The 11,926-nt window shown below is 32.5% G+C and overlaps 2 protein-coding genes across 3 annotated transcripts; one reads left to right on the forward strand and one right to left on the reverse strand.

The window, feature by feature from the left end:
* The first annotated feature begins 247 nt into the window (after positions 1-247).
* On the forward strand, positions 248-11,544 carry LOC143195358 (protein kinase C). 2 transcript variants are annotated; one of them, XM_076402416.1, is made up of 12 exons: positions 248-1,021; positions 2,096-2,156; positions 2,218-2,374; positions 2,739-2,770; positions 3,631-3,701; positions 5,378-5,660; positions 6,212-6,370; positions 6,429-6,789; positions 7,275-7,485; positions 7,544-7,705; positions 7,791-7,955; positions 8,022-11,544. In XM_076402416.1, the coding sequence occupies exons 1-12, from the start codon at positions 683-685 to the stop codon at positions 8,184-8,186; spliced, it is 2,166 nt and encodes a 721-aa protein (XP_076258531.1). In that variant the 5' UTR covers positions 248-682; the 3' UTR covers positions 8,187-11,544. The 2 variants fall into 2 exon arrangements, with proteins under 2 accessions (XP_076258531.1, XP_076258532.1); XM_076402417.1 differs by having other exon boundaries at positions 5,378-5,609.
* Rsph1 (Radial spoke head protein 1) lies at positions 3,631-4,926 on the reverse strand. Its single transcript, XM_076402420.1, has 4 exons — positions 4,628-4,926; positions 4,273-4,576; positions 4,029-4,219; positions 3,631-3,973 (listed from the first exon to the last, which is right to left on the reverse strand). The coding sequence occupies exons 1-4, from the start codon at positions 4,812-4,814 to the stop codon at positions 3,738-3,740; spliced, it is 918 nt and encodes a 305-aa protein (XP_076258535.1). The 5' UTR covers positions 4,815-4,926; the 3' UTR covers positions 3,631-3,737.
* Positions 11,545-11,926: the final 382 nt, after the last annotated feature.

Consider the following 11,926-nt stretch of genomic DNA (forward strand, 5'->3'; position numbering starts at 1 on the left):
ATATAAGTATAATTAAATGAAATAAAAACAGTTTTTATGATAATTCAAGAATTTTTTTTTATCAATCATCATATACTCTTTTTATTCTTACATCTTATAGTGGACATCAAATAAAGAAATTATTATTTATAATTAGTATATTATTGTGTGTAACATTTAGTTGCCTAAGCACGAAGTTAATATACAATTTGACAACAGCGAATGAAATATATGCTGCTATTTTTCGTTACTTTTCATTAAATTTTCTAGGTCATTTAAATCTTTTAAAGTTATTCTGACTAAATAGTGAATTACATGATTTGTTTATCGCTGCTTTAGACGTATAAAAAGATTAGCAACTGAAACTTTAAAGCGCCGTTAAAAATTTCGACAGGAAACATTAACGATTCTAGTTGAACGTCATCCAGAGCCACCTAGACACAAAGGGCGCGCAACCGACGTATCCCGATATCCCGAATGTGTGTCACGACGGCGTCCAGTACGCAGGGCCGGTGCCTGTGGGAGCGACGGGGAGGGTATCGAGAGCAGCCGAGCAGGTCGACCTTCATGGCTGTCAAACGAGCTGGTCTATTTTCTGGATTTGTTTCCACTGTCGTCCACCTATGTAGCTAATAATTTGGTTTAGTGTCGGGCGTGGTGTATTAAATAGCGATCGTTGTGTGTTTGTCGTGTACCGGGTGCCATGTTCACGGGAACCATACGAGTGAAATTATGCGAGGCCCAGGGTCTGCGACCAACCGACTGTTCGAAGAGGCACGCTTTCGGCAAGGCGGACGAACAGCTGCTGGACCCTTACGTGACCATCGATGTGGACGATGTACAGTTCGCACAGTCCACCACTAAACCGAAGACATTCGACCCTGTCTGGAATGAAGTATTCGAACACAGTGTCGAAAACGCCAAAACCCTTACGCTGACAGTGTTTCATGATGCGGCTATACCACCGGACGTATTCGTCGCAAATTGCAGTATTCCTTTCGAGGATCTTCTTGCCAGAGAGAAGGATGAAACAGATTTTTGGGTAAGTGTATATAAATCCTTGGTATCCATACACAGACGTCCCTAACGATGGATGACACATTTGTGTACATGTATATATATATATATATATATATATATATATATATACAAATGTGTCATCCATCGTTATATATATATATATATATATACAAATGTGTCATCCATCGTTAGGGAAGGTCATTTGCAAAAACATTAAGCCATAACAAAATTACTTTGTTTTATTATTGTTTTAACATCTCAAGATCAATAAACATCAAACATAATCTGGGATTTCGTAAATAAAATTTCTGTATGGCCAATGAACACATGTCTCCATAATTTTCACCAAACTTAATCACTTTTGCCATTTTGTTCGAAAAGTGCAATAACATATTTTATTTAAATATGTACATTATTGTGTTTTAAACCACAAATAAATACGTCGTTTTCAAATATCAATTTTCAACGTATCCGTTAACAATTGAAAAATAAATATATTTCCATTATATTGAGCTACAGGTTTGTTTATTTCTTCTTTCAATCAATATACCCATCTTTATATTGTCCTATATTGTCTGTGTTAAAAGAAATCCTTATCCTACTCATATACAATACCTTTAAATTTATGTTAATATATAATTAGTTCGTTATAGAATTTAGTTCGTTGTAACATCAACTTGAACTCATCAGAACAGCGGAATTTTTTAAAATACCGACAAGGTTTTCTTGATTCTTTAACACTAGATAGGCAACAATTTTAAACTATTCTAATTTAAAAGTTCCGTTATTTAAATAAGACACCAAACAATTTATGAATAGAACAGCCTATATGGTACTATAAAGTCGGAAGAATTATATGTGGTTGATAAATATACTACTGATAAAGTAACGGATATGATATAATACCATAATTCAAATCAATTTTGGTATTTAAATTAACTAAATTGAATTAAATTACTAGGATGAGAAAGAAAATTCTTTTTTTTTTCAGACACAATTATATCCCGTATGTTTTAACAAAAATAAAGCCATACTGGATATAATATTAATCCTATATACGATGTCTCAATCCTGACAACAATTTTTATGCTTTCAGATTAACTTAGAACCTAAAGGCAGATTACATGTCAAAATTGATTTAAAACATACGCCAAACGGTAAGTGTATGTTTTTCAGCGCGGAATTACCTATCTGACGGCGATTTAATTTTCTTCTCAGAATATGTGGGAAAGCCAAGAGAATTCAAAGAGCGCCAGGGCTTCAATAGACGTCGCGGGGCTATGCGGCGTCGAGTTCATCAGGTTAATGGTCACAAATTTATGGCTACATTTTTAAGACAGCCAACTTTTTGTTCCCACTGTAGAGAATTTATTTGGTGAGTAGCATTTGGTTAATATGTAAGTATTGAGGAAGGTCAAAGTATATATAATATGTACGATTATTGTTTAACCTATGGTCTAAGTAAGTTCATAATTGTATAAAGTTTCCTTCATTAATTATTTGTATATTCCTGTTTGTGGTAAATCTGTACAATTTAGTGTGATTTTTAAGATGTTATCAATTAAAGGGAATATTTGTACTAGTTTCACTTCTCCAGACCATTTGAAGTTGAAAACTGAAGTGAAAAATATTTAACTTGCAATTGCTTTAAAACACGCACAGTTCTATCGCTTCCTTGTTCTTTTGTTGCTTTTCTTAAACAAGTACCGTGCATTTATGATATAACTTTTCCTTTACAGGGGTTTAGGCAAGCAGGGCTATCAGTGTCAAGGTATGTCACAACAATGAACAGCATGAATTCACTAATCAAGCTTTCACTAGTATTTTGTTTAATAATGAAAAGCTGTTATCATGAGCTTTCTCTTAATTTTGGTTAAGGTTTCCATCACATCTGCATGAATTCTTATTCTACCATCTATCCTTACACATTCTAACTTAAGTTATATTTATAAATATTTTTATTTTTTTATTTGCAGCATACCATACACTGGCATGGCTCTTTTCGCTTTTTAATTTTTTTGTAAGTTAATACCTCAAATTTATTTTTCCACAATATGTTAATTGTATATGAAATACAGTAGTGGATCAAAGTAACATGGAATTATTTTATTGTCTTACACAAAATTGGATGTATCAGACCATATCAAATCCAAACATATATAAATAACCCACTGGGTTATTGGTTTCCTTTTGATAATGCTATAGAAACTTAGAAATCATCTTTGTATTTTTTTTAAAGGATTATTGCTTTATTGTCATTCCTGTCATTCTTTCAGAAGACTTCATCATTACCTCTGAGTTTTAAAATTTTAGATTCAACAAAACCCAATTTCACACATCATAAAAGTAAACAGATGATCTAGCAAATAATTAACAGTTTATTTAGTCACTAATAATAAAATGATTACCATATTTGTTTCACTACTGTTTATGACAGAAAATGTTCAAAAGTTTTGCTTCTCTTTGGTATGAAAAGTTGTAAAGTACAATTGCAAAACTTTTGAATATGCAATGTATATATACTTTTTCAAAACTTTCACATTTTCATTCTACGCATAACGCGGTGTTTGAATCTCCTTTTTTTCCACAAAATAATGTTAAAGTAAATAATCTTGAACTCTTCTTTTACAGTTTGCACCTGTGTTGTTCATAAAAGATGTCACCGTTTGGTGCTAACAAAATGCCCTGGTATGAAAGAGGAGGTATGTTGTGTTAATTCAAGGGTATATTAGAAAGTATTATAAATTATTTATATCTAAATCGGCTATATCAACTACTAAATCCTGGGGTACTGGAGATGGAACAGTTCTATGTTCTTCCTCATCGCCTGGTTTGCCTTCTTCATATTGTGCCTGTAGATATTTAATGATATCCAGTAAAGATTCCTCAGAATCTTTTACTTTTAATGGAACTGGTTCTGGTGGTAATAGTTCTGTTTTGTATTCTGTAGTATCTTTAGCTCGCCATATCGGTACTAAAAGTTAGTGATAAGGTACGTTGTTAATATATATTATGTAGTCCACCCTAACCTATTCCAATAGGAGTTATCAAGTCGGCTGTTTTGGTGTCTGTGGCCCCTTCCACTTTTAACTCATCAGCTCCCACATAATCAAATGCAGGATCTCTTATGTTTATGTAAAACCCGTGTTGCATATATTTACCATCGAAAGTAAAGCATCCTTTTCCTTTAGGCAGGTTCTTTTCAAAACTGCCATGGTATCTGAATTTAGAAAAAAATAGCATGAATTTAACAAATCATGATTTAGGAAATACCGATAGTAGGGGTAATTTAAGATCCCTGATCCTGTCATTCTTCCATTTTGCCAGATTCCATAATGAGTAACATTTACAGATTTATATGTGTAGGTACCCAGTCCATGTCTGAGACCTTTATACCAGGCACCGTCATAGGTATCTCCATTAACGTAATTGTAAACACCCTGTCCATGCTTCAGGTCCTTTCTCCAATTCCCCACATACTTTGATCCATCTGGATACAAGAATTCTCCTTGTCCGTGTTTAAGCCCCTTCCTCCACATACCTCGATATCTAGCACCATTTTTAAAGCAGTACAGGCCTGAGTGTAGAAAAGGTTATCATTTGAGGATAGCATTGAAGGGTTCTGTACCTTTTCCGTGCCTCCTCCCATGATAATATTCTCCTTCGTATATATCTCCGTTGGGAAGAAGAGCGCTGCCAAATCCATGACGATCTAATTGATCGTCCTTGCCTCCCTCGTATTCGCCATAAGGATATCTCTCTTTTCCTTCGCCTTCTTCGCCAGCTTTCTCTTCATCTTTATCTTTCTCTGACATTTTGACACCCGTCAAATCCAATTACCTTACTCGTTAACCTCACGTTATTTAGAATCAGGAATTAACTGTTATTGGTTGCCACAATTTTAATATTGTGAAGCTTAACGATGGTCTCCACTGTAAAATTCGCAGTTTTAAGGCCATTATTAGAGTTTTATTTATTATTTATCTGCAAGACACAAGATTCATTCGACAAGAGACATGGAGATGAGATGTGTAGGAGAAGCTACTTAAACTAAAGTACATCCCACAACGACTGAAGAATTTAAATGAACTGTTGCATAAAAAGTGGTGAATGATTGATGTATAGCGAGTTTTGCATAATAACTACACCTACAAGAGTTGTAAAAGATGTACTAGAGGGGCGGTAAATACCCCTTAAAGCGAATTGATAACCATTAATTCCTGGTACTAATAATAACTCCTAAAGAACGTGAAATGTATTAAATCAACTTACAGCTATGAATTCGCAGAAATAATATAATTAACGGTGTGGTTACAATATTTTAAGGACTTTAGAATGATGACCTACGATAGGTAAACGATTTTTTTGTTATATCTAGCCAACTACCCAAGGAACGGGCTTCAACGTGAATATACCTCATCGTTTCGTCGTTCACAATTACAAGCGTTTCACGTTCTGTGATCATTGCGGCTCCTTGCTTTACGGGTTGATCAAGCAAGGGCTACAATGCGAGGCATGTTCGCTGAACGTGCACAAACGCTGTCAGAAGAATGTCGCCAACAACTGTGGTATCAACACCAAGCAAATGGCGGAGATACTGAGCGCTATAGGTAAACCAGAACCTTTGCCAGAACCTGTGCCTTTGTCTGTTTTTTTGCTTGGTATGTCTTGATTTTTGTTACTATTATTTTATCTTTATTTTTTGCTATTTCATAATAATTTAATCGACAACTATTAAGAAATCTTCAAAATAGAAATGTAATTGAAGCTAATTCAATTTTTTGGCGATTTGTATTATTTTACAATGATTTATTTGGCTGAAAGATATTGCCTTAATTAATAAAGTATTAAAAAAACAACGTTCATAAAATATTTGAATAGTTTTTATTGGTGTTACACCTTTGCTATATAATGTTGCTTATTTATGTTGCTTTTAATATGCATTATGATCTGTTATATTTATTTGCTTTATATGTAAGGCATATTTATTTGATATACTGGGTTTTCTAGTAGCATTATTTTTAAAATTATTATTGTTAGGTAGATAATGTTATAAAAATATACACACGAGGTAATTGTTATAAAATATTTAAATAACGTCGATATAATCTATTATTCCGCATTAACCTGTAATATACATAATGAAATGATATAAAGAAGGGGTGTTTTAACATTATTTTAATTTGGTTTTAAATGCTTACTTATTTTATAGGAGTATCACCAGATAGTAAAACACCAAGAAGAAGCAAATTAGTACCGGGGTCAGGAAATGGTGCTCCTCCCGAAGGAGGTGAAAATTCTGGATCGGCTAGCGAGGCCAGTATAGACGAGAAATTGTCCAAACTAATGGAGGAAAAGATGGCAAACAGCGGTAGGTCACTTAATATTACTGGTTCTTTTTCCCTATAATTTTTACATTTTTTATACAGAAAGTGATATGCAAGAGGAAATTGGCAACAAAAATACAATTGGTTTGTGCGACTTCAGCTTCATCAAAGTGTTGGGCAAAGGCAGTTTTGGAAAAGTGATGTTAGCAGAGAAGAAAGGAAGCGATGAAGTTTACGCTGTCAAGGTTTTAAAGAAAGATGTAATAATTCAAGATGATGACGTTGATTGCACCATGACAGAAAAGCGAATTTTAACACTGGCGGCTAAACACCCTTTCCTAACTGCACTACATTCATGCTTTCAGACAAAAGATCGTCTGTTCTTTGTTATGGAGTATGTAAATGGTGGTGACTTAATGTTCCAAATTCAAAGAGCTAAAAAATTTGACGAACCCAGAGCTAGGTAAGTAAGTGTATAAAGAACAATATATTACAATTCAACCATCAGTCTTAATACATAGGTGAACAAATAACCCACATTTTAAGTATTTATCCACGTTAAATCACCATAAATTTGTTCAAAATTACATAATCTAAATATTTCTCCAACATTTCAAAATAATAAAAATGTTCTTAGAAGTAATGTTAACCTCTTAAATAAATAGATGGATTGATTATATGGTAGATGCATGACAACCCTTGGTCCAATGTTTTCCAGATTTAGTCACAATCAATCAATAAATTGGTTAATTCACTTCTTATTAATCTTTAGTAAATTTAATAAACAAGTGCCACTTCTCAAACTGATCTAGTAAGCAAGATATAGCCATATTTCTGTACACCTTTAAAATTGCCTAATTTTAAGTAACTTATATTAATGGATTACTTTTTCAAACATTTAAAATTGAATTATTATTTATGAGACAAAATAATATGATATATTTTCAGGTTCTATGCTGCTGAAGTTACGTTAGCTCTTCAATTCTTACATAGAAATGGTGTGATATACAGAGATCTAAAATTAGACAACATCCTGTTAGATGCAGAAGGTCATTGTAAATTGGCTGATTTTGGTATGTGCAAAGAGGGTATATTTGACGGCGTTACCACGACCACCTTTTGTGGCACACCAGATTATATAGCTCCTGAAATATTACAGGTACATTTTTTAAAAGATTTATGGCGTTTCTTATAATTTACGTGTAATAAATTTGCAGGAATTAGAATATGGTGCAAGTGTGGACTGGTGGGCTTTAGGGGTGTTAATGTATGAAATGATGGCAGGTCAGCCACCATTTGAGGCAGATAATGAAGATGATCTGTTTGAATCTATCTTACATGATGATGTTTTGTATCCTGTATGGTTGAGTAAAGAAGCCGTAAGTTAAATTATTTTTATTATTAATGATTTCATTGCACTTGAAAGTTGGATAGCAGTTATTGATTAATACATTTTTATCTCAGGTAAGCATACTAAAAGGTTTCATGACAAAAAATCCGAACCGGCGCTTAGGATGTGTAGTAAATCAAGGTTGTGAGGCAGCTATTCTAGTTCACGCTTTTTTTAAAGACATGGACTGGAACGCTTTGGAGAATAGGAAAGTCAAACCACCATTCAGGCCGAGAATTGTAAGTAGTTCTATAGAAAAACACCCGATGGTTCGATCTAAAATATTTCCCCATTAACAATAACAGCGCAGCAGAAAGGATGTGGCCAATTTCGATGCCGAATTCACTCGAGAAGAACCAAACCTGACCCCGGTCAGCAACGAAGTGCTTCAGTCCATCAACCAGGAGGAATTCCGTGGATTCTCCATCATCAACAGAGATTTCAGCCCTTCACGGATGGTGATGGAGTAAGAATCACCTCAATCCATCCACATACGTCGACTTGTTTGTCCTCACCAGGTTCGATAACCGAGCCTGTCGAGGAAGGTTATCCGTCGCTAAAGCTTTAACACTCGATGGATGTGTGTTGTTTTTTGATACAGAGTTTATTTAGATTTTTCGAATAAGGAAGCGTCGATCGACTGGGCGAACTTCAGTTTCCTTCTTTAAAATAAAGATGCATTTATTAAAACTTGACAGGATAACAAATAGAAGAAAATGAAAACCGTGAGCTTTTATTCTATGCATATCTGCGAAAGTAACAGGTAAAATAAGTAGAATATTTATTAAATTAGATTATCTATGTTGTTTAATTCAAAGTTTAACTAAATATTTATTTAATTGTTGGCAGTTCTTTGAGTTTCAAACAATATACAAGATCAATAGTTCGCATCGATAATGCGCAAAAATATTTTTCTTATATAGTGGGATGCTTTCGGCATACAATTATCATACTGTAACATTTGATAAGTTCGAAAATGTATCATTTTAGAGAACCTTTAACCTGGAATGAAGATATTACTATGGATGTTACCCATTATATAACTTTCTTTTATATAATAATATACCATGTATATAATTATCTATTTTAAAAAGCACTCTATTTTTGACTTTATAGAAATATTTGCGGATAAAAGACTTATAGTTTTGTAATATAGTGGGGTATTTTTACCAGCAACTCTTCCAAATATTTTAATAGCAATAGGTCGAAGTAACAGGTGTAATAAGTTAAGATTATTTTAATGTTCTGTATGAGATATAGGAAACATTTGTAGGTCATGAAAAGACAGTTTCCAACATAAGTTAATGCATTTTAACAAGTGTCCCACTATAAAAAAAATTAAAATAGAAAACTATACATAAATAACCCATTTTCTTATACAAAAAACACTATATATTTTTTACTTGAAAATGTACTTTACAACAATATTATTACATTGTTGATGGATAAAGTGTAAAATTGTTTAACCACTAAAAAGCTACTAAGTAGTTGTAGTTATATGTATTTCTGGGTTTCAATTTGTTTAACATACAAGAGATATTGCCAGCTCTGCCATTGAGGTCTTCTATAGACATTTAGTAAGGTTATTTAAGTTTAATCTTTATATGCAGGATGTCCCAAAGAGTAATATACAGAGATGTGTCCATTGATATTAAAATAATTTACTTTAAAAAGAAACTATTGAAAAGCCATGTTTTTTAGAGGATGTCGTGGGATATGTTGTGTATATTTTTTCGTTTCTTTTCGAAAGATTCTAGTTGGTGTTTTTTGAATATTTGTACATATTAAATATCTTAAGACTATCAATAGATTTTTATAGCATGCCCAGTGACTGGCGATCAGTGGGACACAAAACTCGCGTCGAGCGTCCTCGTGTAGTCCCTGAACATGCACCAGATGCGTTATATTTAATTGTTTGGTTTCGGCTCGTATTCGTCATCAAGCCTTGATGATCTAGTCATTAACATATGGCCTATGTAAATATTATGAGAGAAGAGCAAATCTGCAAGAAAAGCAACTTGTATAGGTCCATATACTGTTAGCTATATTTAAATGTTTAACGGTAACTTTATTTTCGTTTTATTTATTTATTTATTTATTTTCATTAGCATAGACAAAGACTTATTTTTATTTATCGTTCGAGTGCCACAAAATAATCCGACCGATCCAAGCAGGCTTGATATGGAATAATAATCGATCCTGCTTGGACCCTTCCTAGTTTCTATTTTATTTATTTATTTTTAGATTGTTAGCTACTTTAATTTGGCCAATATATAAATATTGTTATAAAAAAGAATAAAACAAACACTAGTTCGTGGTAGTAACACGAACATTATACGCACACATTACCTAATTCTAATTATAATTAACGCAGATCGTGAATGTGTAAAGTGAAAATTACGTGTTTGATTTGCATTCAACGATGACACCAGTTATTGATGATCAACCGATCGCAATTTAATCAGATTGCTAGGGGGCGCGAGATTCGGTCATCAAAAACAAGTGTTATTGCTGAGGATATGCGTCTTATTATAATGTAAGGTATTCTCATTACAAGAAAAGAAGAAACTAGATAATTAAGTCATAGTATATATATGTTTAATTGTATTGTGATAAAATGTGCAATTCTAAATAAATTTTATGTTATTGTTCTTTAATGGTAACTGTTGCAAGTACCTTCAACAGATCTATTTGAAGCTTAGCTGAATTGTGTTTTTTTTTTCTGAAATTAATTTACCAAAGATTATATTTTTCTTCCTATTAATAATCTATATATAGTTTATTGTAAACTTTATGTATCACGGATGCATTGAAAGAACGAACTAATATTTGATAGAGATTGGTGTTTTTTTTAGGTAGGCAAGGTTCTTTCAGTGCATTGCCCTTGGGTGATTGAAGAGTGAGGAATATAAATGAGTGTAACATAACAAACTACAGTCTAACAAAAGTCAGTTCAGCATAAAATCATTTGACTTTAAGAAATAACGGATGCAACTAGAAAATGATGAAAGAAATAGATACATTCTAAAATACGTTTCGAAGAAATGTATTGTATTGTTAAAGAATAAATATTGAATTATGTAATATTTAGATATTTATTCATGTGAAGCTTAGATTAGGTAAATAAAATATACTGCTTAGTGTTTAGAACTCTAAAATTTAATATAAAAAACCGTTCTGATCAATATATTTCGATTGTGGTTCGCGTTTCGAGACAAAAGAAACATTATCAGGAGAAAATGGGTAACGTAATTTCGTTTTGTTGTTTTTTTCTTTTGCTTTAATTTGTCGAGGCTGTGAGAATTTTAAAAAGTCCTGAATCGTGCAATGTAGTCCTTTTTATTTAAAAGGCTTCTTTCCAGTATTAATATTTAAGTATTGTTTACTCAGTATTTCTTTTTTCTCGATGCCTTACCGCGTCTTTCGAGATGTACTGATCGTGTCGCAGGGTCCTTGTTAGTACTAACCGAATGACTGTTAATGGTGGTAAACCTGAAATCATTTAGTTTAAAGTAATATAAATTATGAGAGAGATAACGAGAAAAATATAAATATAACAGTGCTTCTGCTGATTCTATTAAATAGAGAAAAATGGAAACAAAAAACAACCTTATTAGTGAAAATGAAAATAGTGGAGGCTTCTAGATTTTTTGGTATTGTTGTTTGTTTTTTACATAACGTTAATCTATCTAAAAAATGTAGCTTTGACCTAGGATGTATAGTAAATTAGGCAAGTTTCATTGCCAACGGAAAGTTGTATTGTAAGCCAAAAGGGAAAAAGATGTATTTCCAAAAAATCTATTAAAAATAAATAATTTATGTGTTGTATTTTGGTGTCTACATTTATCCTTTTATTACGTACCACGAAAGTTAACAGTATTTATTAACGATTCCTAAAGACATAGTATATTTTTTAAACAATTTTATGCCCCTAATTTTTATTTATATTTTAATATAAGCAAGGAAAGATATATTTAAAGTCTATACCAGGAAAAAATATACATATAGCGTCTTCAGGCATCGGCAAATATTTTATTCTTAATGTCGAATCTATATTTAAACATTACGAATATATATATGAAAAAAATTAGATTATTAATATTTGCAGCTAGATAATTATTAATCAGAGTTACCAACATATAATTTCGGAACAGTGTGTCCAACCAAATATAATCGACGCAGACGCATACCCTTGAAAAGTATTGAATTA

The sequence above is a fragment of the Rhynchophorus ferrugineus genome, unplaced genomic scaffold (genome assembly GCF_030347505.1).
Source record: "Rhynchophorus ferrugineus isolate W39M unplaced genomic scaffold, kcgeb_rfMv2 rfM4, whole genome shotgun sequence".
Taxonomy (NCBI): domain Eukaryota; kingdom Metazoa; phylum Arthropoda; class Insecta; order Coleoptera; family Curculionidae; genus Rhynchophorus; species Rhynchophorus ferrugineus.

Bases quoted from the DNA above. Each gene is read 5' to 3' on its own strand.
- LOC143195358 (XM_076402416.1), top strand. From the start codon at position 683: ATGTTCACGGGAACCATACGAGTGAAATTATGCGAGGCCCAGGGTCTG. The intron at 2,157-2,217 runs GTAAGTGTATGT...TTTTCTTCTCAG, and splicing joins TTTAAAACATACGCCAAACG to AATATGTGGGAAAGCCAAGA. The intron at 3,702-5,377 runs GTATGTTGTGTT...TGTTATATCTAG, and splicing joins GCCCTGGTATGAAAGAGGAG to CCAACTACCCAAGGAACGGG.
- Rsph1 (XM_076402420.1), bottom strand. From the start codon at position 4,814: ATGTCAGAGAAAGATAAAGATGAAGAGAAAGCTGGCGAAGAAGGCGAA. The intron at 4,577-4,627 runs GTACAGAACCCT...TTCTACACTCAG, and splicing joins TGGGAGGAGGCACGGAAAAG to GCCTGTACTGCTTTAAAAAT. The intron at 4,220-4,272 runs GTATTTCCTAAA...TTCTAAATTCAG, and splicing joins TTAAATTACCCCTACTATCG to ATACCATGGCAGTTTTGAAA.